Source organism: Alligator mississippiensis, chromosome 1 (genome assembly GCF_030867095.1).
Source record: "Alligator mississippiensis isolate rAllMis1 chromosome 1, rAllMis1, whole genome shotgun sequence".
NCBI lineage: Eukaryota > Metazoa > Chordata > Crocodylia > Alligatoridae > Alligator > Alligator mississippiensis.
This window is the reverse complement of record NC_081824.1, coordinates 1,129,809-1,155,325: the sequence shown is the minus strand read 5'-3', so window position 1 is coordinate 1,155,325 and position 25,517 is coordinate 1,129,809. Positions and strand designations below refer to the sequence as shown.

The window sequence follows — 25,517 nt, the reverse complement described above, 5'->3', positions numbered from 1 at the left end:
TACGTGTAGGTCTCTGTTTGATGGATCATTGGGGTTTTTATTTTGTTTGTTTGACCAAAAGTAGCCAGACAGGAGGGCAGCTGGTAAAAGTCCCTATGACTTCCTAAAGCACAGTGCCCCTAAGAGAACAGAGAGGTGATCAACCGTGTCTTAGAAACAGAGGTGTCAGACGAGCTCCAGTAGACAAGTACCCCGTTCTGGCCTCGCTTCTGCAGACGGTTGTCTTGCTTCATCCTGCCCGGATGTGATTTTGGGGTTCAGTTTCACGGACCAAGGACAACCAGACATAGCAGTTCAGGCTTTCCCTCCACTGTGTGCTCACATGGGCATGCACAGCGTGCGTAGCAGCTGCAGAACTGGTTTTCAGCGCCCGCTTTCCTGGGGAGCCCAGATAGCCTGAGTATTGTGTGCGAAGTCTGGTGGGAGCCACCAGTCCTGGCTAGGTCGGCAGTCGGAATGGGGACCAGCGCGTTTGGGGACAGAAAGGGAGGCGGAGGAAAGAGGTGGCCCGAACCATGCATTAGGTTTCTCAAGGTGTCTCGGTCCCTGCTGAGGGGCCTGACGTAACGCTGCCAGTTGATGTGATAGGAACTCTCCTGGGGCTCCTGTGCGAATTTTCTTATATTGCATATGTGACTTTTTGTTCTGTATGTTCAGCTGCTCAATTTTTACTTGTTGTTTGGTAGTGTTTCTTTAATTTTCCAGGGATACTGAGCTACAGAAGACTTAGTGTGGAAATAAGAAACCTCTCAGGCCTTCAGACAAAATAAAAAAGCAAAGAAGGGCACAAGTCCTCCCCCTGTTTTTTTCTCATTGCACGTTTCAGGGCGCAGCCACAGCTGAGTACCAGCTAACAAAGCATCGCAGAACTGGCTGCAAGCTCCTTAGGCAGCTGCCTTCAACAGGAATAATGGAAGCATTTGTCTCTTACTGACTGGCCTGTGAATGAAGAACTTCTGAAGAAATTGGATTGCGTCTGACCACAGCAGTTTCACAGACTTCTCCAATATCTGCTTTCCCCTCCAAAGTGTACAGCCTCTGCAGACTGAAGCAGTGATTGGGAAATGCATGAAGTAATCCTGAAGAGGCTTCTGTGAGCTGGCAGTGACTGATGGGGTCAAGGACCTAGATCAAGCAAATGCGTGCAGTGATAAGTGGTTTACGGTCAGTCAGTCACATGGATGTAGATAATTGTTGGTGTCACATACCCAAAGGCCTCTGGGTGCCTTAAACGTAAATCAAATGGACTGCAAGGTTGATGGTTTAGATAGGCATCCAGAGAGCATGATAGAAGGGGCAAGTGGGGAATCGCCCTTGCCTGATGCCCACAAACCGTGTCTGAAGTCTCCAGTGATGCTGTTGGTGCCTAAAACCACCAAGCAGAATCCCAGCATCATGTGTCCACAGTGGAAAAGGCCCTGCCTCCTGTCCTGGGTATGACTCGCAGTGGCTGGCGCTGCAGTCCCTCCCACGTCCATCTGCCTTTGTGACGGATGCAGTTAGTGCAGCGATCGTGACTCTCCCCTGGAAGGGCAGTGCGTGTGGCACAAGGCTTCAGACCCTTGTTGTTGTCCCCCACTGAGTTTACTTAGATGCAATCCAGAGATCTTGGACTAAGCATCTGGCATACGATGTGTCAGCGCTAGGAATCAAACACCAGCAGTGCTAGGCGGCTTGCTCATCTCTGTGCCTTGTTTCCCCTTTCTCTTAATTAGTTACATTTATTACAGTAGTGCCTACTGGGCAACCAGGAATGGGGCTTCATTGTGCCAGACCCTAATTATGCAGAGTCCCTGTGCTAAAGAGCTTACCATCTACGTAGATGAGACAGTGGAGTGGGAAAGAGCATACACCAACAGAAGGTGGTAGCAGGCATCACAATAGTGCTGCAACTTTAGTGATGCTAAAGGCAGAGAAAGGGGAAGGCAGGAGAAGTCAGGTGGGAAAAGCCAGGGAAGTAAAGAGTAAGAGGGGCAGGTGTGTAATGAGGCTGGGTGAAAGGCCTGGAGGAAGCAGCCAATCAGCTTGTAGCTATGGAGATTTCTCTGGATGCCCAAAAGTCCCTACTTTGGCCGTGTCTGCAGCTGTTCTGACCAGCTGGACTCTGGCTGGTTCCTCTCTGCCTGCTGGGCCGTGGGCACCACCTGGGTCCTGCTCAGGTTTCTGAAACAGGGATGATTATCTGCATTTGCCAGGTTAGTGTTGCAAAGCACTACAGCTGATATGTGCCAGATACTCAGAGTGGTTTTCGCAAGAATTGCTCTCTAGCATTGTTCTTGCTGTTTGGTTTTAAGTGTTAAAGGTTATCAAGCACTGCATGGAAAAGCAGCATTCCCCTTTGTCCAAATGACTGTGTAAGATGAATTTATAGTGACCCGAGAAATAGTGATTGGGGGCTGGTGCCTACAAATAATACTTAACCCCTTTCATTCTCTCCTTTTTCCTTTCCAACGTGCTGCACAAGCAGTAGTGTCTTCAGCCCATCACCCGGGGGAGGTGTAGCATTCTTGTGCTGTACCATGAGTCAGTTTGACAGCAATCGTATCTGGCCAGTCACCACCAGGCAGGAGGAGAAGCTGGTGTTAAGCAAAAAAGGTCCGGGGGGGTTGGTAGATGGATCAGTCCAAGGCAAGTCACCACACTGGAGTTTTTAAGTCCCTTCAAGAATCAGACCTATCGTTCAGGGGCACGGCTGCCTTTTTTCTTCTTTCCCTCCTCAAGGTTGATTGAAACGTGCCTGCTTCTGTGCCCACGCCGACGAAGAATATTACTAACAGAGCAGCGAGAAGAACAGGATCGCCTGTAGGCCGGGGGCTTGTGGGGCCTCAGCACTTTTGGGGGTTCTGATGGATGGGCAGGCATTTGGGAGATCGCTGCAGTCCAACCAGCAGCCAAGCACAAACCGGGCAGTGCCCTGCCACGCGTGGCCTCATGCTTGTCTGTGTTTGTTAGCATCTTTCTTAAGATCTCCTAGCACTGCAGCCCAGCTGGTAACGGCGGCCAGCCCTGGCATCTGTAGCAGTGTCTCCTACACCAGCTCAGAGCCCAGGCGAGAATGCTTGGTAGCTGGACTTGTCCTCCCTGCACGGGCGCTCCCAGCATTGCTGCTATCAGCGGCATGCTGCTGGCAGTAGAGTAGCAGTGAAAGAAGTTAAGCGAAGCTGGCACAGAGGTGCTTTTTTCTTTTGTATTTGCTAGTGCTTTTCTAAGTCACCCCCATGATACGGCCTCCGTCCCTTGAGAGAGGATTCCACGAACTAAAAGATTTCATTGCTGAAGCCAGAGGGCCGTGAAGATCCTGAAGGGTCTAAGACCCACGGGTGACAAAATAAATAATCGGTCCCAGTTAGATCGCTATGTGCCACTCCATATAATTCTTCTCCCTCCTGGATTTTAACATCCTTCAATTGCTTGTAAACTGTTATTCTTCCTAGATACTTGGCCTAGTTCATTTAGCTAATTTAATCTTTCCTCAACAGTAAATGCCTCCAAATGCAATATCTGTTGCTCTTCTCTGAATTCACTATATAAAAGAAAAAGAATTTATTGGATTACAGTTGGCATTAAAGGGAAAGAAAGGACTGGAACAGATTTTATTTGAAGTGGATTTGCTTAATTTATTCCTTCAGAAGAGAGGGCCACGGATCAAAGAACAACAAGAAGAGATTTCTCTTGTGTTAGGAACAGCAACAATTTGATGGGTCTTTTTTTTCTTTTTGCCTGTGGACAAAAGGAGTCTTAAACTGCTGGGCAGTGGACTTCATGGCTTTTGAAAAACGTGTCGGGTTCTAAATTGTTAACACTGCCCACGTGAGGTATTAAAAATCACAACTCCAGCTATATGTCGTAGTCAAATAATTTTGAAAATAAATTCCTCCTCTGATTACCCGCCAAGTCCCGAGTCCAGGATTCATTGTTTCCCCTGCGAGAGCTGATGAGATCACGATGCCTGGAGCAATGGAGGAAGCTGCTCTCTTCTCTGTTTTAGGTATTTGATGTCATCAGCTGAGGCAGAGGAAATATGGAATTCTGAATTTGGGGCTTGGCAGGTGAGTAAAGGAGGAACTGACTTTTAGACACTTAATAAAGCCACCTGTTTCTCTCATCTCGGGTATCTAATGTCACGACATCCGTGCGCTTCAGTTTCACAGATTAAAACAGCAGTTGTATGTGCTCTTTGCCAGCATAGCAAGAAACAAAGGCTGAGGCTGAACAGATGAACTTGACTCGCTGTATACTGGAAAAGTAGTAGGGTCAGGCTCTGTCTGGTTCCCAGAGGAAGCAAACAGGGAAAAACAGGCCTCTTCGAGCAAAACGCTGGTGCTGGACCTGTGGTTTGCCACGCAGGTTCCAGCAGCTGATTTGTAACAGCTGTGATGTGGCAGGAGGCGAGAGGTGTGTTTCCCAAGTACCTGGGATGAAACCCCAGCCCAGCTGAAAACAACAGGTGTTTATCATTACTTCAGTGGCCAGGAACTCACCCTTGGGTCTTAGACCCTTCAGGGTCTTCACAGCCCTCTGGCTTCAGTGTCTCGACTGAAGCACATGTATCGGCTGATGCGTGATTATACGTGATGTACTGCAGATTGCATAATATAGTCTGCATTAATGAAACCTCATATCTACCTGAAGAGATGGGCTAGTTTAATTTTCCCATTGATTACATGGCAAATCACTGTCAAAGGTGTAGATCTGGTGCATGGGAGTCCTGTCTGCCAGGCGCCTGCTCTAATCACTGGCTCTGCTTTATAGCTGACAGGAGAGATGCTGATGTGGTTCGAGTAGGGCACAGAGAATCGGGGCTTGTGAGATCACGTTCTAGGGCTGGGACCACTTGCTCTGTAGTCTGGGGCAAGTCACTGAGGCTGAGACTTTCAATTCCAAATGCAGCAGTTTGAGTCCCCGACCCTTGACACGGGAGGTGTGTTTTGCAGAGGCACTGAGCAGGTCTCCGTGAAGCCAGGTGGAGTTGTGGGTTCTTGGCACCTTTAAAAAATTGCAGGTGAGTAAACAGTCAGCAGCTCTGTGTTGCAGGCATGAGCACTAATGAAATGTGGTTCAGATGCTGGTCAGTCTGTGCAGCCTGTGGTGGACAGAGGAGAAGTCCAGGAGTAAGTTAGGGTTTAATTTTGGACCTGCGTGCATACATTTTGTGATGTGGTGGATATTGGGTCATTTCACCTGCACGCGCTGTCAGAAGAGCTTCTCTTGTTTTACTAGAAAGGGCATGCAGCTTTAATGGGGATTCCAGCTTTTAATAAAAAGGTAGTTTCCTAATCCTGGCTTTGTGGGGCACAAAGGAGCTGCACGCACATTGCAGGCAGCAAACAAAGCCCTGTGAAAGATATGCACAGGTAATGAAGCTATATGCTGTGCAAGTAACCAGTTACCATCATTCAGACCAAAGCAGGAAATCGGCCAGCAGTGCAAATGCAACCTGCAATGAGCAATCCAATTTCTATCCCATCATAGTGCTGTAGCAAAGATGATGGTTCGGCTTCAGTGCGTGAGGGCGGACAGCAGTAGGGAGTGCACTGCAGGAATCCAATTAAATCAAACCATACACAAATCACTGAGCGAGTGGCTTGAGTCTACTTAGGTCTTCAATTAAAATAAGAGTTTCTATGCTTGACAGGAACAGGAAGGCTGGCTGCTGCAGCTAGCAGGTATCTAATTAATTTGATTGACTTGATGGTGATTGCTAGCCCCACAAAAAGGGGGGTTCATTTGCTCACTTGGGCTGCGGCAGTAACTTGCCTGGGGTCCTAGAACTGTACTTAGCAGCTGTAACACAGAGCTGGCGGTGGCTGGTGATACAGGGTGGATTACTGTATGCCGGGACTTGTAGTGTCTGCAGCTGTGTTGTACAGATGAAGGGTTCTCCCTGCCCGTCTGTGGAGCTCTTTGGGCCCCCCGATCTGGTGCGCGTCCTCCAGCTGACACTGAGCACCCATCCAAATGGGATCTTTCTTTCTAACAGTGTTCCAGCCCAACAAGATCAGCGGAGCTGATGAATCTGGGAAAGCCTGTGAAATTAATTCACTTGTTTTCAAAGCACTTCAGCATCCTTTGAGAAAAGGTACATGTACATGCAGGCTGAGTATTCCTGGTCTCTCATCTGATGATGAAAATGAATAGCCTGTTTTCCTTGTGCGGTCCCACCGGCAGGCTACGTAGACTTCCCTACTCAAACCTATGTGTGTGGCTTCTGAATTGACCTACAGATCTGAGACTGCATGGTGAGACTTTATGGTCACTTTGGAGTTGGTGGAGGAAGAAGGCTATACTCTTTTTGGGCAGAATCTGGATGAGTGAGGACAGGAAGGTAGCTTGGGGTCTTATGAGAGGGCTGTGGCCTTCCCTTTCTCTTGACCTGAAGAGGCTGTTCTTGTATTAAACATATGGACAGCTTTGAATTTTGCTTGGAAGTGACCCTGTTTACTTGAGTCGAGGACAAGGTGTTATCCTCATTTAACATGGGCGGGGGTGAAGCCCTTTGTCCTGGCTTACAGTATGAGCAAGTGGCTGCTGCAGCGCCAACCCCAGTGCCATCCTGGGGTCAGGGTCAGAGCTGGGGCTGCACCCCCACCCCCAGCCACTTCCCCCAATATGGCTCTGGTCCCCCTTCAGTCTGGGATGCGGAGCACACGGTTGCTCCAGCCCCTGCCCAGCCACACAGCAGTGGCAATGTTGGCAGGAGCTCCAGCCCCAGGTCTGGCTCTAGGGCACGGCCAGAGCTGCTGGAGTCGCAACAGCTGCTGCATGACCAAGCTGGGGACCGAGCAACCATTTGCTCCATGCCCTGGGCTGGAACAGCAGGAGGGTAAGGGGGCGGCAAGCAGCACAGGGGAACAGTCGGCAGGGAGAGCTGGCACTAGGGGTGGCCACGCAGGGGGGCCACGTGGTGGAGGGGGACGGGCAGCAGGGCACAAGCTGCTTGATTTTTTTTTTCCCCCCTTCCCACCCTGCTGTCTGCTCCCCCCACTGCTCACCCGCTGTAGCTGTGGGGAGGGAGAGGACTTAAGATAACCCTCCAATAATTAGATTGTAGACATGGAAGTGTATAACAGATTTCTAATCTCTAATAATGGTTTATAGTATATATCATTTATCATATATAATAAATTCAGGGCCATTGTGTTTTTGGCTCAATACGGTAACTGAATTTCTCTGGACAGGAGTGGGAGTCCAAGCCTTGCCCGCTCAGGGTGGCGCTGGGGGCAGCAGTTGATGAGTCGAGTCTGGCACTGAGTCTCGAGGCTGACGCATTAGCATCCCCCTGGCAAACTCGGTCTCTTCTGCTGATACTCCTCCACCCACTGAGCATTGGACACCAAAATGTACAGCGGTGACATGAGCTTGTGCTTGCGGGAGAGTGCAAGAACTGACTTAAGTGGTACTTGGACCTTCTGCCGTCCCCCTAGGACGGGGGGATTGTGGGCGGATGATTAGGAAGTGCTGTCTGAGGGGGTGAAACACTGCAAGAGATGCCTGGAGAGGCTGGGGAGTTTCTGCCCTTGGTGCTCTTTGCTTGCAGGCTAGACAAACACTTGGCTGGTGCAGACAGGGCTGATCCTGCCTTGAGCAGGGGATTTGGCTGGATCAGCGATTCTCCAGCAGGGTGGGGTGCTGCGAGACCCTTTGCAGAGTGCAGGCTCAGGCCCATCCCTTCCTGCCGGCTGCCCAGCCCCTCTGCAGGGAGGTGAGCACTGCAGGAAACACGCTGGTTTTTTTAAGGAGCTGCTGCTCACTCCACCAAAGTTATGGGGGTGTTGAGTTTAATGGGGGAGACCTTGGGGCTCAAAAGCTTGAGAGTCCCTGGGCTGGATGGGCCCTGCCAGCCCTGTCTGGGATTGTGTTTGCCCTTGAATGTGATAATTTGGCACCCTGCTGTGTCAGTAATAATCTGTAGGAAGTTAACAACCACACCAGGGGTTTTCCCTCCCTACTTTTTGCTCTGCTGGTTGTTTAGGTAGTTTTTAGGTCACTGAGCTCATACTTCCTCTCATTATTATTCTTCTTTTATTGTTTTTCACATATTGCCATGCCTCAAGGCTAGGGCTTACAGAGCCACCTGTCAGAGCGCCCCTTTCCTTTCCCAGCACCGCCATTTGGGGGGCCCTGCCAGACGCAGCGTGCAGTTTCGGGGGCTCCAGCCAGATAAGATCACTTGTCTGCAGTTAGGTGGTTTGGACGTGCTGCAGTGCGTGTGCCTGTTGCTCTGAAGCTCGTCGGCTTGCATTGCTTTTGCGTTCTCGCCGGCAGGCGTGTTCCTGGACAGACCTGCGGTCAGGGAGGGAGGAGGGAGCACTTCACACAGAGCTGCATTCAAAGAGAAAAAGACTTCATAACCTGCTGAGAGGTTATGTTTAGTAACTCGATCAGATAAACTGTCGCCCTGCTGATGTTCATGCTGCATAGAGTGTCATAAAAATTCAGATTTAAACCGCTTTCTATCTACCATGGGATATTTTACAGACCGTGTCTGCCCCATTGTGTCTGCGCGCTTTTGGAAATGCAGCAGCAAACCATGTGGAAATTACATGCAAGAAAAGCAAAGCTATTCTGGCCTCGCCTTCCACAGACACCAATGCTGCAGTGCTTTCCTGTGCTAGAGGCAGGATAAGACCAAAGAAACGATGCTAGGGCACGGGAATGCCGTTGTCCTGCCCTGTCGGCAAGGCTGGGGGGTCCAGGCTGGGGCGGATCCCGCAGTAGAGCAGCCTGCACTAAAAAGGATGGTGGTTAAAAGTTTCGTTTTTAAAATTGCATGTACATGCGTGTGTCGTCCCCCAGCTTCCCCGCAAGAGGAACCTTTATGATATTTGCAGCTCTTTGATGCTCAGTATGTAGCACAGTGGACTGCAAGTTGGGCGTCTCTTCCTACCTCTGTCTCTGAGACTTCAAGCTCATGATTTCTTTCTGCAGTGCTTCACCTTATCCCTTGAAAAACGAAGAAAATGCTTTGCTCTCGGAGCAGCTGTGAGGCTCAATTAACGTTTGCAAAGGGCTATCTATGTAACACCTCAGGAAGAAATGTCTCCAAATCCCAGTGTTTGCTGGGCTGCTCTCGATAATCTGTTCTCCTATAGATCACAGAACTATGGTTAATAATCAGCCTGAGTACACTTCTGTCGTGTTGCCTGGGGCGTGCAGATGGCCCTTGCCGCAGATAGCCTGCAGTCTGAGAGATGGGGAGGCAGGCTGCAGAGCCCGCAGGCAGGAGGAGGTTTTGCTCTAGTTTTCTAGGACTGAGCCCACTTCTCGCAGCTCTCAGACACCTTGCCTTCGATCTGCCGGTGGTGTTTTGCCATTACCAGGTGACAATAAAAACCTAAGTGTGAAATATCTAACTGAAGTCAAAAGTACAAGCAGCTTCTCCTTCCTCCATGTCCTGCCCCCAGCCCTGGTTCCTGGTGAGCGCTCTGCAACCAGCGGTGTCTGAAAGGGGGAAGTAGCCGCACGTGGACGTGGACCCTGCAGTGCCTCGTAGCCGTTCAAGCGCGTCTCGGGGAACGCAGCAGTGCCCTGTGGAGGTGGCAGGGAAGGAGAAGACTGCCTTATCTGTAGATGGGCTTGTCTGCTCTGCTTAGCAAGCACCGTAAACACTCCTAAAAACCCTTCCATGGGTGCAGGTTGGGAGTATCCGCTCTGGAATGAGTGACTCGACTCCGTCTGCCCCAGCGCCCGCCCTGTGCTCTGGGCTTCAGTACGAAAGCGCAAGCTTCCTTTCCTCCTCAGATGTCCAGTTGCTTCAATTCAGGGGTTGTCAGGTGAAATAGCAGGAGCTGGCCTTCTTTCATCCCTGTGGGATGGATTTAAGACACCCTTAAATTTCATGTTATCTGGGTGGGGGACCAGCACTGCTTACCACTTATTTTCTTGCGAGCCTTGGTGGAGCCCGGCTTCGTGTTGGGAGAACTCAGAACCGAAGCAGGATCTGCCACGAGTGCAAAGTGGCTTAGGCACTGAGCAGAGGAGCTGGGGACTTTTTACTTCTTACTGCTGCAGAGGCTTTGACGTGACTCCGAAATTTTGCAATTTAGCTTAACACGACATTATTTTTGCTCATATACTTATAAAACAGGAAGCAAGTTCAGATAACATCAGCAGCCACTTCCTTATATGTACAAAAATAAAGAGCTCTGACAGCAGCAAAACTGACACTTTGATTTTGAAATGGATAGAAACACAGCATCTGTAGACCCACATGGGCACTGCACCGAGCCAATCAGGAGCACCGGGGAGAAAATTTAAAAACAAACCTCATACATTGCAAACCATACATCTGTGCGAGCTCGAGGGCGGGCGTAAGCGAGCAGCATTGATTGCAAACCTTCCCAAGGAGAGACAATGATCAGGGATCAGCTTTACGAAATTCCTTTCCGAGGTAAGAAGTTGCTGGAGCAGGCAGCTGCCGAGAGGCTCGTCGTGGTGGGGGCGGGCTGGAGGGCTCGGCTCCTCGAGTCTGCTAGGGTAGTGAGAGGCTGGGTCGAGACTCTCTTCTCTTCGGCCTGCCAAACTTTCTTCCTTTTGATTCAACGATCACAAGGGAAGGTTTTCTGGACACAAGCCACTGTTTGTCGGCGGGCATTTCCAAGCCGGTGTGTTTTGAAGCACCCTGGAACTTGCGCTTTGAAAGTTTCATTTCCAGATACGCTTGCTGCCATTTCACGGTCATGTCTTTGCAGCAGGGAACTTGCGAGCAATGGGCTCCTCGCGACTTTGTCCTAGCAGCTCTCTGCTCAGCGTTACAAGAGATGTTTGTACCTAGTTTGTTGTTCTAGGGTCCCTTGAGCACTGGTTTCCTGGGAAAGCCGGTGATTAACTTGTCTGGGAAGGAAAAGTGTGTAAAACCTGGTTTTACTCGTGCTGGTAAAACAGCAGTTGGCTTTCACAGGGTAGAATCGGACCCAGAAAGCAGCAAAGGGGTGGCGGGGGGAGGATCCACAACCAGCTTTGTAAGCTGCTGTAAGGAAGTGAAAGGCAACTGGTTCTAGCATGGGACCGTGTGCACTTCCATGTCTCGGAGCAGCCAAAGCACTTCTCTTTTGTTGCGTTTCTGAGATTTCAGATGCCCTTGGCTGACCCTGCCGAATCAGCAGGGTGTGGAGAGGGAAAGCCCTTCTCTGTGTCTGTAAACCGTTGCTCTTTCTGCGCCTCCGTGTGATCACATGGCCTTCAAATTCTCCATGGCAGCGTGCAGAACGAATACAGCCCGAGTCAGAAACTGCCTGAGGCTTAACGTGAACTTAAACAGACCAGGCAAGTTGTGTTTGTGGTTAGACTTCGCAGAAGTGGTTTTTCTAATCACGCCTCAGGCACTCTGGGTGCCGGCACGTCTGCAGTAAGTCAGCGTAGGACCGAGTGGGGACGGGGCCACAGGTGGCTTAACAGTTGTAACAGTCCTGCGCTGGGGTCGAGACCCACGCAGGAGCCCCGCAGCTTGCGTGCATAGACACGTTAGGCAGGAGCTGTTTGTACTCAGCCCCTGTCCCCGTCGAGTGGGCACGAGTCCCTTTAGAGAGAAAACATCTGCCCAGATAGGTCCAGATGGCCTGGCCTCCCGCGTGATGAGGCCTACAAGGATCACTTCAGTCGTGCGCCCAGTTGACGGGGACGAGGGTGTGCATGGTGCCTGCCAGGGGCTCCAAGCTGCTGCTTTGAGCTGAAGCAGGAGGGTGCAGGCTGGATAGCGGCTGTCACAGGTTTAGTGCTGCTTCTGCTCCTTGGTGAGCAGGCTCCGGAGTGACTTCGCCCTTCATCAGAGGTCGCACGAGCTGGCAGAGCAGAGCAGAGCAGAGGCGCACGCCAAGACCCCCACCATGGCCGTAGAGCAGCTGGATGCTGTCCTGTTGGATCGTGTTGATTCATTGAAAGCAAAGCATAGCGCGGAAAGCGTTGCTTTTGATTAATCTTAATTTATACGTGAAAAAGATGGTGAGGCTGAAATGGAACGTGGAAATACTGTGTTTTGAAAATCTTTGCTCCCAGTTTTTAATCCATGTTATTTTGTGTGCTTGTTTCAAACCTGCCCGAAACCCCCAAACTTCTACGTTCTGGTTACTGCAAACTACACGCCTGAAAAACTGGACGTGCCAACAAATAAAACCCTAGTTAAAGGGCCAGGCTCTGAGCAGTGAAGAACAAATCCCTCCCAAAAGTAACCCCAGTGGTTTCTGGGTAGGCTTGGCCCTGAGTGACCGTACCAAGTACCCACAGGAAATCAAAAATCAGAGTCCACGGAAACATGAGCGCCTATTGCTTGAGGTTGTTCCTGCTACAAAGTAGTACCAAATGGCAACGTCAGCATTCCCCAGTACAGCCCAGTCCTCACTCCTGGATATGCGTGAGCCCTCTTCCAAATACCACGTTAAACCATTTAGCAAGTAAGATGACAAACACCAAGCTAAGATTGTCTGTTGTTCTTTATTTAGACCAATGTCTCATAAAATCAGTGAGATATCTAATTCCTGCTCATCTGCTAGGAAAACACTGTGGTGTATTGTGTAACAGTAATGAAGCTTTACTAAAACAACTTTACCACAGCATTCCTGCTCCGTGCAAGACAGTTGGGTGAAAAAACAAGTATTTTGTGAGAACTGTCTGGTAGTGATTTTACGTATCTATAAACGGCCCCAAATTGTGCAAGCCATTTTAGCTACGTAGAAGGATGGGTCAAAGCCCTGAAGGGTTTACAGACCAAAGGCACCAAGTCTGCACTGGGAAACCTGGGGGCAGCTGCCCTGGGACAAGCCCCCTTCGCGGCCGGCATGGCCTCTTCTCCTAGCAGCGGCGTGGCAGGGCACTGTGGTGGGCAGGCAGGATGGCTACTCGGGGCGCTGCATCTTTCACCCATCCCACGCGTGCCTGGCTCCTGGTAGCCACAGTGCCAGGACTGCGCAGCGCCAGAAGGAAGGCAGGTGGTGAGGAGATGGCTGCATGGGGCTGAGGGGTCAGCGTGCTGTGCGGTTCAGCCTAACCCCGGCTGCGGTAGAACGGAGGGGCACAGGGCACAGCCCTCCCCCAGGCTCCTGGCAGCGCTTGGTGGACTGGATAGGGTCAGTTGGTGTGCCAGATATGGCCCACGGGCTGTAGTTTGCCCACTCCTGCCCTAAGAGCACTTGTGAACTGCGTGCAGCTAGCTGGGAGCAGCATTTAAGTAACTGGAGATGCTGTTCACTACGCTTAGCATTTCTTGCCTGTGCCCTGCTGTTCTGGAATCCCCACCTGCAGCAGAGACGCGATAAACTGAGGCAGCGAGCTGAGGTCCCAGACCAAAGAGGAACCGAAACTTCCCTGCACGAGTGCAGCTGTGTGGGCTAAACTGAGCAGCAGTGGGAGCGGCCCCATGTTGGCCTTCCGGTGGCGCTTCCTACGGCAGCTCTCTGCTCTGGTTCTCCCATTGGGAATTTTAAGATCTGCCGATGGCACGTGCATCCTTTTCCCAACAGGGCAGAGCGGTTGCTTGTATCCTCTTCTGTATAGGGGTCCTACTGCACAATCTTCCTGTCCAGTCCAGGGTTGTGCTCTGCGCTGCCATTGTAGCAGGGAAGCTGCAGAAAGAGGGAATTCTCTGCGTCTCTCCAAGATCGCCCCCAGGTGATTAGATTAACTCTAGCGGGCACTGAAGAGCACCCCTTTCACACCTCAGTTGAGAGGATGTTGTAAGAAGCACAAAGCCAGAAGAGAGTAGACCATGGGGGAGTTCAGGGCAGATGAAAAAACAGACACCTTATTTTCATATGGTGCATGTGAATCTCGACTCCTCCTGCCATGGGACCTTCCTTGCCTTCAGGTGAGTCTGTGAGGCACATGCACACGGCCCAGGCCTCTGAGGAGTCAGCACACGGAGTAACAACCAGTTGGGTCTGATGGCGTCTGACCCACAGACGAAGAATGATCCCAGACTGACCTTGCTGTTTTCAGAAGCTGCTTCTTCCTCGCACCAGTACAAATGGCATCAGATCAACAAGAAATCGGACGCGGTTCCAAAATCGATGGGAGGTGCATCAGGCCCTGTATTGGCAAGGCGAGAAACCGCCACGTGGTGATGGGCACGGGAGTGCGATGAGCTGTGGCGCTGTTCACATCCAACCCTCTCCAGACGGGCTGTTCCCAACCAGCAGAACTGCTTGTATTTGTGACAGTGTCAAGCAGGAACAGGCTCCTACTGCTTGGTGAGAGTGTTTGGGCATGTAGTCCTTGTTTGGGGCAACCTGTTTCATTTTCTGAGTGCCTCGGGCTTGCCAGACTTCCCGTCTTTTTTGACATAGGCCTCCTGCACCCTGGACAGTTGAGTCGCATTTGTTTGATTAAATTACATTAATTACAAGTGCAAAGCTAATAGGCACTATTAATGTTTAAGAGCAATGGTATCTTCACAGACACCTGGCATGTGTTTGGTGGGACATGCCCACATTATGACGCATGCTGAATGTGCACAGAATTTGGATGAATTCCCTGTTTGATAGCAATTTAAAGAGGGCAACCACAGATTTATCCTAGTCAGTGAGTTTGGTTTCACATTTTAGGAAGATATAGGGCAAGAGTTGTCCTCCCAGCTAAGAGAGATGATGCATTATTTTCAGAGTTCCTGAAGACAGCTTGCACCTGCCATTGTGTGACAGGATACTGAACCACATGGACCTGTGGTCTGACCCAGTAAATGGCAGTTTTTATGTTTTATGTTCTCACCACTGTACAAGGGCTACGTATGGACCTTGCTTTAAGTGGTTACAGCGGTAGGGTAGCCCTGGTTGCTAGCTAGTGCAGGGCACTGGATGCCAGTGACTCTTGCGTTGTACTCTTGTGGACTTGCTGCGTGGGCACAGGTAAATCCAGTGAGGATTTTGGAGTCTGTGTTCCTTTATTGGCCGTAATTAATCATGAAATCACTGGTAAAATAAGTGCCTCGTCTCCCCATCTGGGAGTGCTTCAGCATGGTGGTGTTCCAGAGTTTTACGTTCAGGTCTGGTTTGGTTTTTTCAGTACATTTGAAGGTGATTACAGAGTAATGGTTGGTGTGAATTTAAAGCGGAACAGCTGTTCCTGGTTAACTCCAGGCATGGACGCTTTCGCAGACTGAGATGAGAACACCTGGTTCCAGAATGGGAAGCAAAACAGAAACAAGACGCTCTTGTTCCAGAATAAGTGTGTGCACACACTGAGTTAATCAGGAGCAACTCTGTTTACAGAGAAAACCTTCATCTTTCTGTAACCCTCCTCTGTTATCTCCATTCCCCTAATCCCGTCATCCTTGGTCAGAAAAAGTAATAATCAGGAGTCTTAGCAGAAACTGGCATTTTAGTAGCAGCTTTGTCAGGTTTTTCAAGAACAAGACCAGGACTAATCACCAACCAGGAAATACCATTGTACTAGGGAATGCATTGTGTTCCCGTTGTGCTAGGGAACTAGTATTATGTCTGTCCCTGAAGAATGTGTAGTTGCCTGGTTGCCTTATCTTGTTTCTGTTTAGAAAGGTGCTGCGCAGAGTGGGCTGAGCAGGAGGAGGTACAGTGCTGCAGCCCCACTGGCATGGGAGTGGCCTAAGGGAGAGCAGCAGTGCAGATTAACTTCTTTAGCACCAGGCAGATTTGCACTAACCCTTTAGCACCAAACACCTTTGGAAACCATCCTGACTTAGGAAGAGCAGCTTCCCTTACCCCTTTAGCTAAGTACAGACGGTCAGAAAGCCCGAGGCTAAATCGATTCAGTCTTTGCAGGTTAGTCTAAACTGCAGAGATTAAGCTGAGAAACAACTAGATAGACATTCACTTTTGATTCAGAAAATGCAGCCACGTACCTGCAGTGGCTCAGGCCAGAAGCCAGGGGGTGCTAGAGCAAGTAGGCAGCATGGGCTGTGTGTTCGTTTCCTCTTCCTGCTACCCCTGAGGTCTCTGGGATTTGCAGTCCAGAATCACAGCAGCAGGAGGATGTAGGGTTGCTCATCACTTCCTCTTCCTGCTTCCAGATGTCTCTGGGATTTGTAGTCCGCAGTCATAGCCAGCAGTAAGTTTTAAGCAGGGCAGGGCAGCTCTGTACTTTGGGGGAAGGGAAGTTTACATACAACCAGGTTTATCTTAACCAGTTTCAGCCATTTTTTAAACTGGTTTATGTTCACTAAACTTCTGTTTTGTTACAGGTTTAAACCAGTTTCTGATGACTTAAACTGGTTTATGTGTAACTTGTGTCCCTAGCCTGTGTTTAACTTTAAACTGACTGGCAAACAAAGTGCTGCCATCTTTTGCTGTGGCCCAGCAGCTGAAAGAATTATCAGTCCAAAGGGAATTTGTTTTTCTTCCCCAGAAGTTCAGCAGTTAATCAGGGTTTATGACAGTGCCTTATCAACCATAACAGCATTAGTGCCGCCACAACTGTACTCCAGTCAGCAGGGCATATCATTCTTTTGTGCACATGAAATGCCTGATAATGAAATAATCCTCTCCCAAGCACCTGCATTGTCCTTGGTTACTTGTTTTGAGGCATGTGTATCATGGCAACAGACTGATCTCTCCTGTTGTAAAGTGGATTAGTGAGCCATATGCCTTCCAGATACATGCAGAGTGGTGGTCTGGGCAGTCAAATAGCAAAATTCTAGCTGATTCCAGGTTGGGGGGAGGTGGTGGAAAAGGTCCTCTCAAGTCGGTGTTTCCCTTGTTAAAACAGAATAAATTATCTTGCAGATGGGGCTCTGGGAGGTTGGGGGGGGATGCTTTATTTCGTGCAACTATTGAAGCCATGCTAATAAAAGCACCTGAAGCATCATGTATGTCAGCTTTCCCGCACTGAAAAATGGCAGTGGGAGCATTTTAACTAAAGCTTGTCAAACCAGTTTTAGTTAAAGTGTCCCTACCACCATTTTTCAGCACGGGGATGCTGACACACGTGATGCTGGAGTCCGCTGGAGTGAGGTAATTACCACGCTCCAGCAGACTCGATTAATTGTGCTGTAATTACAGTGCATTGGAGCAGCCTCCCTGCATGTGTATAGGAGCCCAGGGAGAATAAAGATGAAGGCAGAACTTGGCATCTCGCAGGCTCACTCCATCCTGTTTGCTCAGCGTTGGGCAGGAGCAGAGCACTGCCATCCAGCTTCCTCCTGCCATGGTGAAGTGAATGGTATGGGATCCTGGAGAGGGGTCCAAAGAAATGAAATCTCATCTCAACATGGGTTCATTAGAGGCAGGTCCTGTCAGACCAACCTGGTGGCCTTCTGTGTCCGGGTCACAAAATCCTTGGACACAGGTGTCACGGTGGACGTAGTCTTTCTGGACTTTAGGAAGGCCTTCGACACTGTCTCTCACCCCATTCTCATTAAAAAATTAGGTGACCGTGGTGTCGACGCCTACACAGTCAGATGGGTCGCCAATTGGCTAGACGGCCACACCCAGAGAGTGGCCATGGACGAGTGATTTTCGACCTGGAGGGATGTGGGCAGTGGGGTCCCCCAGGGCTCGGTCCTCAGGCCCGCACTGTTCAGCATCTTCATCAGCGACTTGGACGAGGGAGTGAAAAACACTTTATTCAAGTTTGCAGATGGCACTAAGATATGGGGAGAGGTGGGCACGTTAGAAGAGAGGAACAGGCTACAACTACATCTTGACAGGTTACAGAGGTGGGCGGATGAAAGCAGGATAGGTTTCATTACTGACACGTGTAAGGTGCTGCACCCGGGGAGGAAGAAACAGCAGCATAGCTACAAGCTGGGGAACTCCCTTCTCATCAGCACAGAAGCAGAAAAGGATCTTGGAGTCATTATTGATTCCAAGATGAACATGGGTCACCAATGTGGGGATGTAGTCAGTAAGGCTAACCGCACCTTTTCATGCATCTACAGATGCATCACAAGCAAGTCCAAGGAGGTGATCCTCCCCCTCTATGAGACGCTGGTCAGGCCATAGTTGGAGTACTGCCTCCAGTTCTGGGCGTCGCACTTCAGGAGGGATGTGGACAGCATGGAGAGGGTCCAGAGGAGGGCCACCCGCATGATCAGGGGGCAGCAGGGCAGGCCCTATGAGGAGAGGCTGCGGGACCTGAACCTATTGAGCCTCCACAAGAGAAGGCTGAAGTGGGACCTGGTGGCCATCTATAAACTTGCCAAGGGGGACCAGCAGGCATTGGGGGAGTCCCTGTTCCCCCAAGCAGTACCGGGAGTAACAAGGAACAATGGCCATAAGTTGATGGAGAGTAGATTCAGACTAGACATCAGGAGGTGTTACTTTACAGTCATAGATTCATAGATGTTAGGGTCGGAAGGGACCTCAATAGATCATCGAGTCCGACCCGCTGCATAAGCAGGAAGGAGTGCTGGGTCTAGATGACCCCAGCTAGATACTCATCTAACCTCCTCTTGAAGACCCCCAGGGTAGGGAGAGCACCACCTCCCTTGGGAGCCCGTTCCAGACCTTGGCCACTCGAACTGGGAAGAAGTTCTTCCTAATGTCCAGTCTAAATCTGCTCTCTGCTAGCTTGTAGCCATTGTTTCTTGTAACCCCCGGGGGCGCCTTGGTGAATAAATACTCACCAATTCCCTTCTGTGCCCCCGTGATGAACTTATAGGCAGCCACAAGGTCGCCTCTCAACCTTCTCTTGCGGAGGCTGAAAAGGTCCAGGTTCTCTAGTCTCTCCTCGTAGGGCGTCAGGGCGGCTAGGATCTGGAACCAACTTCCAAGAGAAGTGGTGCTGGCTCCTACCCTGGGGGTCTTTAAGAGGAGGCTGGATGAACACCTTGCCGGGGTCGTTTGACCACAGTACTCTTTTCTGCCAGGGCAGGAGGTCAGACTGGATGATCTGCTCGGGTCCCTTCCGACCCGACCAACTATGAAACTGTCTTTTGCTCTTCAGGTACCTGTAGGAGTTTCAGGTTCAGTCGCTACTAATCTGCCCAGTCAAATCAGCTACTTAGAGAGAAGAGTAATGTCCCATTCATTAGCTCTTCCCCTCCCTCTTGTGTTCACCTCTTCCTTTCTCTCCCCTCTGTCAGTAGCATAACAGGAACAGAGAGGATGACCAGGGCATAAAAATAGGTGTCCGCACAGAGGCAGCTGATTGTGCCCTGCGATTGGCACCATGGCCAGTGCTGTCCTGTGTGGTGAGGTTGCCTCGGGTGCAGAGCTGCCCTGCTGTGCCTCTGCTGCCTGCTGTTTCACAGTGGGCACATCTATAGGAGAGGCTAGGTTGCCATAGCAATGAGCTACGGTGCTGTGGCTCATTGCTACGGTGACATAGCAATACCAGTCATGAACCATGATGGCGACGCTGCTGTGCAGTAGCGGCTAAACATAACCATGTGGCAATGTGACTGGATTGCGCAGTTACACCGGTTAAGCAAGTACAAAATGCCTTCACAGTAACAACTGCACAGTCCGCTGCATGTGTAGATGTGCCCACTGTGATATATTTGAGGTGCAGTTGGTGGGAAGGACATTGCAGAAAGACAGATGGTACGTCCTATTTGACTGACCTGAAATTCTTGCTTCTTGGAAGGCATTGAAGTGAACCCAAACCTGCCAGACTTCAGATACTAGGCTCTGCAGCAACATGCGCAGATTGAAACGTGTGATCCTGGAGCTGAGCCAGCTGCCCTTGGGTAGGGACCGCTTCTCTCCTGTGTGCCATGGCACAAATAGGCACTTGGACATTGTAGCGATGAGCCCCTGGTTAATCGCAAGGCAGAGGCTACACAGTGAGAGCCCGGCCCCATTAACGCTGGTGGGGGTTTCCTGTTGGCAGAATGGGTCTAGGACTGCCCTCAAGAAATTAAAGCTAAAGGAGGCACAGGTCTGATGTGGAGACTGCGTCATAGTTTGGACACAAACTCCATAATGCCAACTTGGATGGGAATGACTCATGCCTTTCCTTGCAGTGCCAGGGAAGTGTGTGCTCCCAGCGGACCCCTTCCAGGGAAGAAGCCTGGCCAGCTGCCTGGCATGCAGGGCTCTGCGTAGTGCTGGAGAGCCCTTGCTTTGCTAGCACATCCTGATGGAGCATTTCTTAGATAGAGAAGGGTCTCGGTGCTGCCCAGCAGATGGAGTAGCTCCCTTGCCTAGCGAGGTTTGTCATGGTGGTTGATTCCGACATCGGGCCGCATTCATTCTTCCCAAATACAGAAAAGCTGCAGTGAATTACTGCAGGCTTGGGATTGCTTCCATGATGTCAGGTGAGCCTCTGAGGGATGAGGGGAGCACTTTGTGATTTCTGGGGCTGTCCTTCAGAAGAGGCCACTTGACAAGCTCCTTGCAGCTTAAAGCATGGACTCTGCAGGGCCTCGTGGACTGCAGGGAGCCGAGAAAAGGCTGAACTGGAGATAGGGGGTTGAAAACTGAAACCACGGAGGATCTCTTATGGCAGGAGTGACTCACGCCAGAAGGGAGGCTGGCTTGAGGGGATCTGGCGCCCAGCTAAGAATGAGAGCATGGCCCTACACCCTGGGAGGGCTCCTGGCTGTGTGCAGCTAGTCATTATCTCATTTGTTTGTGTGAATGTTTTCACATTTTAACTTAATTTAAAGGAAAAGGCATCCTGTTAACCGCACTGCTGCTAGCTGTAGAACAGCCCACTCCCAAACCAAGGAGGGCCGAATGTGGCTAGTTCTGGGGTAGGATGCTGAAGTCAGCCATCAGGAAGATGAAGTAGGAGGTTGTCGTCTCCCAAGAGTCAACCAGAAGCCCATGCCAGTCTAGGAGGTAGGGGATGCCAGGCATCATTCATGTGTCTGCTTTCTGAGAATGAAGATAGAGATTTCCAGCAATCATATGCATTGTGAAACCAGAATACATTTATGCAAGTGTAGAGGGTGGGTGATGCCCTGGTTAAACTGTGGTTTGGGTACCCATTGTTTCCATCTGATATGGGATTCTTCTTCACTCTCCATCCTAACCCGCTCCAGAGAACATTTCAGAGCTGCCAAGGTTCACCCAAGAGCAGGAGTGGGCAAAATACGGCCCGTGGCCCAAATGTGACCCTCCAGGCCATTCTATCTGGCCTGCAGGGCCCCTAAAAAATTTGGAAAATTAATATCTATCTGCCCTTGGCTACCTGTCATGGCTTGCCAAAACTCAATAAGCGGCCCTCCACCCAAAATAATTGCCCGCCCCTGCCCAAGAGGCAAGTGGCTGCATTTGGGTTGTGGGTGTGGTGCTTCCTCTGTTGATGAGGATTGAATAGCTTGCATCATACTTTGGCATCGCTGCCTAGTTCTAAGGAATGATTTCCCACTATATTCTTCTAATGAAGCATTCCTTTCAGAGGAAGACGAATGGTACGGGGCAACTGAAATTCTCCAGTGCTTTGCAATGTCCCTGTCCTGCAGCCACTGCATGGAACAAATGCGTGATGGGCTCCGACAGCTACCCGGGGAGGCAGTACTGACTGAAATTATACTTGGCAGCACTGTGCTTTCCAGGCCTCTTTCCATGCTGCTAATGTTTTCCACTGTATTGTCCAAAGCTGTAGACTCTTAGCAGTCTGGTGTCAAGGTAACTAGATGCGAGTGCAGCGGTTCCCTTTGGATATAAGGAAATGGGTAATGAGGTTTGGTTCTTTTCTCACAGGTTTAGATTTGTTATGACTGCAGTTAAAGTAGTGGAGGCCTTGCTTCTCAAGGGCCCTAGAAATATCCATTAATTTCCAAGTCCATCTCATGACCCAGAAAGAGCAAATGGCTTCAGATCATTGCATAGTGTCACAATGCTGGGTTTGCACAATAACAACTAGTGCAAGGAAGCCCGCTCCCAATTAATGAGCGTGTTGCAAGGCATGCTCGTCCGGGAAGGAGTCAGGAAAGAAGGAATGTGCTGAGTTAACAGTCACCACGTTGCTCAACAAACCCTCGCAGCCCTGCAGCTGACTCAGGCACGGCATTCTGCCCACGAGTCCACATGTTTGTCTAGGAGCACACATTAGTGTGGACCCTGCTCTGTGAGCATGAGCCTTGTGTACGCCAGATTTGGATATTTTTGAATAGCAGTGTCTGCTGTGTTCTGCCATATGGCCATGACCATGGGCTTCCCTCTTACCATGTACGATAATAAGATGGAATCCAGTGAATGACCACAATTTCAGAGTCCCTCTTGAACTCCTCAGCAAAGAAATCCCTTTCAACCTTGGCATTTATTTTTAATTGGAAGTCCGCCCCTGTCCCTCCTGCACTTGCTCTGGTCTTTCTGGTAGAGCAGAGCAAGGCTTCTGGTGTCTACTATGATGGTGGCATCCAAGCCCCGGCCACCCAGGAGCTGACTTGCCCTGCACCCACTCCAACCACAGGCATTGTTGATGCTGAGTCTCTCTGTCCACTGAGGGAAAGATGCACCTTCAGTGAGTGTATGGCACGCAAATATTTATCCCTCGGATTCGTCAGTCAAGAAGAGACTTTTCTGACAGATGCAGAGGAGACAACTGCCAGAAAAGGATGAAAAGCATCCCCATCATCAGATGTCCTCTGAAGCAAACACCCTGCCCTAAGGTCAAGCAGCAGTAGGAAAGCAGGCCAGAGAAGGCCCTCAACATCTTTGCTGACCAACTCAATGCCAGTGTTGTCATTGCTAGGAGACTTACCGCTGCTGGGGCTGACTGCCTCTGGCTCTCTCTCCATGCTTCTTACACAGCATCACTCTAAGGAAGATCGTGTAGTCCCTGTCACTTCGCTCCCTACGGGACAGTCCGTAAGAACAGAGTGGTGTTAAGAATAGGCACCAGTCTCGTGAGAGCCTGAGGTTTCTTCTTTCCTCTGTATGGTGGGCTCTTCTTTCCTCGAAAGCCTTCATGCCACACTTCATAGACTCAGTGGAGACTCATAGTTTCCAAGCACTTCAGTCGTCAGCAGTATTCCCCCAGTCATTTGGCTCCGTGTTTGTTGCCTTCATAGCTCTCTTACAAGGATCTCTGAAATGGAGATAAGAGCACGCACATGGTTTTCTTCCTGTTAAGAGATCCCTGGGTATGTGGCCATCATCCATTCTCTGCCTAGGACCAAACCATCAAAGTTGATGTTGAGAAGAAAATGGATGCCCAGAAAGTTGGCATGTTGCAAGACCTCAGCGCAGGCAACTCTGTCCTGCCAGGAAATTCTTAGAAGATGCTGAAGGCAACGTAAGTGGAAGATGTTGAGGCACTTTTGTTGAGTAGAGTATGTGGTCTGGGTTTGCTTCTGTACAAAAGAGTGTCGATGATGCAAGCAAGATATACTTTATCCTCAGTCTTGACAGTCAGCTCGTTGTTCCATGCTCATTTGCTCAGCATGCTTGTGATACCTGATGCTTTGCCAGTACGGTTATTCAGCTCAGCTTCAAGTGACAGGTTCTTGGTAATGTGGAGCCAAGGCATGGACATTTACTTATACCTTCCAGTGTGTTTTCACCTATTGTGATCGCCGGTGGTGAATCGGTATCATGGCCCGTAACATAGGCCATCTTGATGCTGACTGTAAGACCAAACTCTTGGCAGGTATGAGCAAAGTAACTGATGAGGCTTTGAAGGTCAGTCTCTGAGCTCACAAATCTGAACTTTCTCCACTTCAGTCTTCTCTTTAAAGTGTTTGGGGTTGAATAGTTTTCCATCTGAGTGTTTTACATAGTTAGATTCCTTCAGTGGCAAAAGCCTGTGTCAGAAGAGAAAAAATCCCGAACAGAGACCCTTCTTGACTCTGCTTCGAATCTCAAAAGCTTCAGACATTGGTCCCTCAGAGCTGGCTGTTCCCCACATTCCTGCACAGAAATAGTGGATTATGCTGAGGAGTTGTGGTGGGTAGCAGTCTTTTCCAATAATTTGAAGAAACTTTTTCTACTGAGAAGGTCAGAAACCTTGGTCAGGTGAATGAAAGCAATAGAGGGTCTCCTTTGCTCCTTCCATTTTTCTTGGATTTTCCAAGAGTGAGAAGAGCATATCTATGATGGACCTACTAGCTCCAAAACTGCACTGTGATTTGGTAAACACAGTCAGCAAGGACCTGAAGTCTTCTGAGTACCACCCAAGCGATGAGCTTTCCAACAGCGCTTAATAGTGAAATGCCCTGATAGTTGTTCCAGTTGTTGTGGTCGCCCTTATTCTTGTACAGGGTGATTATATTGGCATCTTGCCTATCTTGTGGCCCTGTCCCTAGTGTCCAGCAGTGAGTAGAAAGCTCGTATTGTTGGGGAAGAAGCACGAGTTTCCCACACTTGATCACTGACACAGGAATGCAGTCCTTTCCTGGGGCTTTGCCAGTGACCAGACTGTCTGTGGCCTTTTGGCGCAGTGTCTTGAGATTTGTTGGACAGCGCTCCTTGCTTTCCTCAGTTCCTTCAGTGTGTGCCATCTGAGGTATTCTTCTGGTGAGTTAACACAGCGGGTTGTTTGGCCCTGATAAACGGAATCAGTTCATGTGCACGTGCCTTGAACCTATCCTAGTGTCATCTGACCTGTTTGCCAAACAAGGCGGTGCTAGGACATCACCTGAAACAATCTGCAAGGCGGTCTCCGAATTTCATGTGAACCCGCCAGTCTGCCTGTCCTCCTCCCATGGCCACGTTTGCCAGTGGAAGGAGAAAAACTGTACGTGTTAAATAAGTCCAGGAGTCTGTTTCCTTGCACTGACAGACAGAGATAAGCCATCCAAGCTGCCCCATCTCTTTCCAGCTTAGCCATGAATGATAACGGTTAGGCTGTCGTACCTCAGGGATATCGAGGTGGACTGTATGCTGCATCTCTTTGCATTGCCGGCTGCCGAGTGTACCTTTCCCAGGTAAACATCAAGATTCACTCCTGTAGAGCGCAGGTGACACTCCATCACCCGCAGACATGCAGCATCAGGGATTTTCAGGATGGTGATGTGAAGCTAACTTGCTGACTGTTGTCCAACACTTTCCTGTGGGCTGAAACCACGTCCGGGAGAGCAGCACTGTGATCGCTGTTCAGCTCAAACACCTCATTCCCACGTTCATGATGGATATCGCTTGCAAATCCCTTCCTCTGAGCTCCATGGTGACACACTATATTCATCCTGCAGAAACGGTGGTTCTCCAGGATGTTGGATTCAGTGTGGGGTCCCGTGGCCTGTCCTTCTTTTTGGCTCATCAGAGTCCTCAGCTACCACAGGCTTCAGATTGCCAAGGAGCTGAGGAATAGTTGTGTCCCCTCTGCCTTCTGCGCCCCAGCGCGGGGTCGTGAGAATATGTGCAGGGCACCAGCGATGTTATTTCTGAGAGTCCTGCTCTCTTGCAGTTGAGACCCAGGCACTCCTTCAGTGGCATCCACACAGACAGCGCCTCCCAAGAACCACGATTCTTCTTGTTTTATGTACAACGAACTATTTTTTACAGTCAGCAAAAGCACAAAATCAGGAGTCTAAAATTTTTAGTCTTTTTTCTAGTGAAGCTTTCTTTAAACAAGACTGGATTCTAGCTTGCAAGTCGTATAGCCCCCCTTTCATCCCTTACTCTTGGTTTAGCCACTGCTCCATGTACTTCATCAGCTCCTATCTTATTAGAGTCCATTTGAGAGTTAAGCCAGACTTTGTGATAAGGGTTTCAGCTTGCTCG

The 25,517-nt window shown here is 50.0% G+C and overlaps 1 protein-coding gene across 4 annotated transcripts in view; it reads left to right on the top strand.

The window, feature by feature from the left end:
- ASXL2 (ASXL transcriptional regulator 2) overlaps positions 1 to 25,517 on the top strand; it is a 182,684-nt gene that overhangs the window by 107,724 nt on the left and 49,443 nt on the right. Inside the window, exon 1 of one of the 4 annotated variants that reach the window (XM_014610488.3) lies at positions 9,986 to 10,390. The exons of the other annotated variants lie outside the window; for them this stretch is intronic. Coding sequence (XP_014465974.2) covers positions 10,354 to 10,390 — 37 coding nt within the window. The 5' untranslated portion in view covers positions 9,986 to 10,353. Of the gene's footprint in view, positions 1 to 9,985; positions 10,391 to 25,517 lie in introns of those variants that run through there. 4 annotated transcript variants of the gene reach the window in all.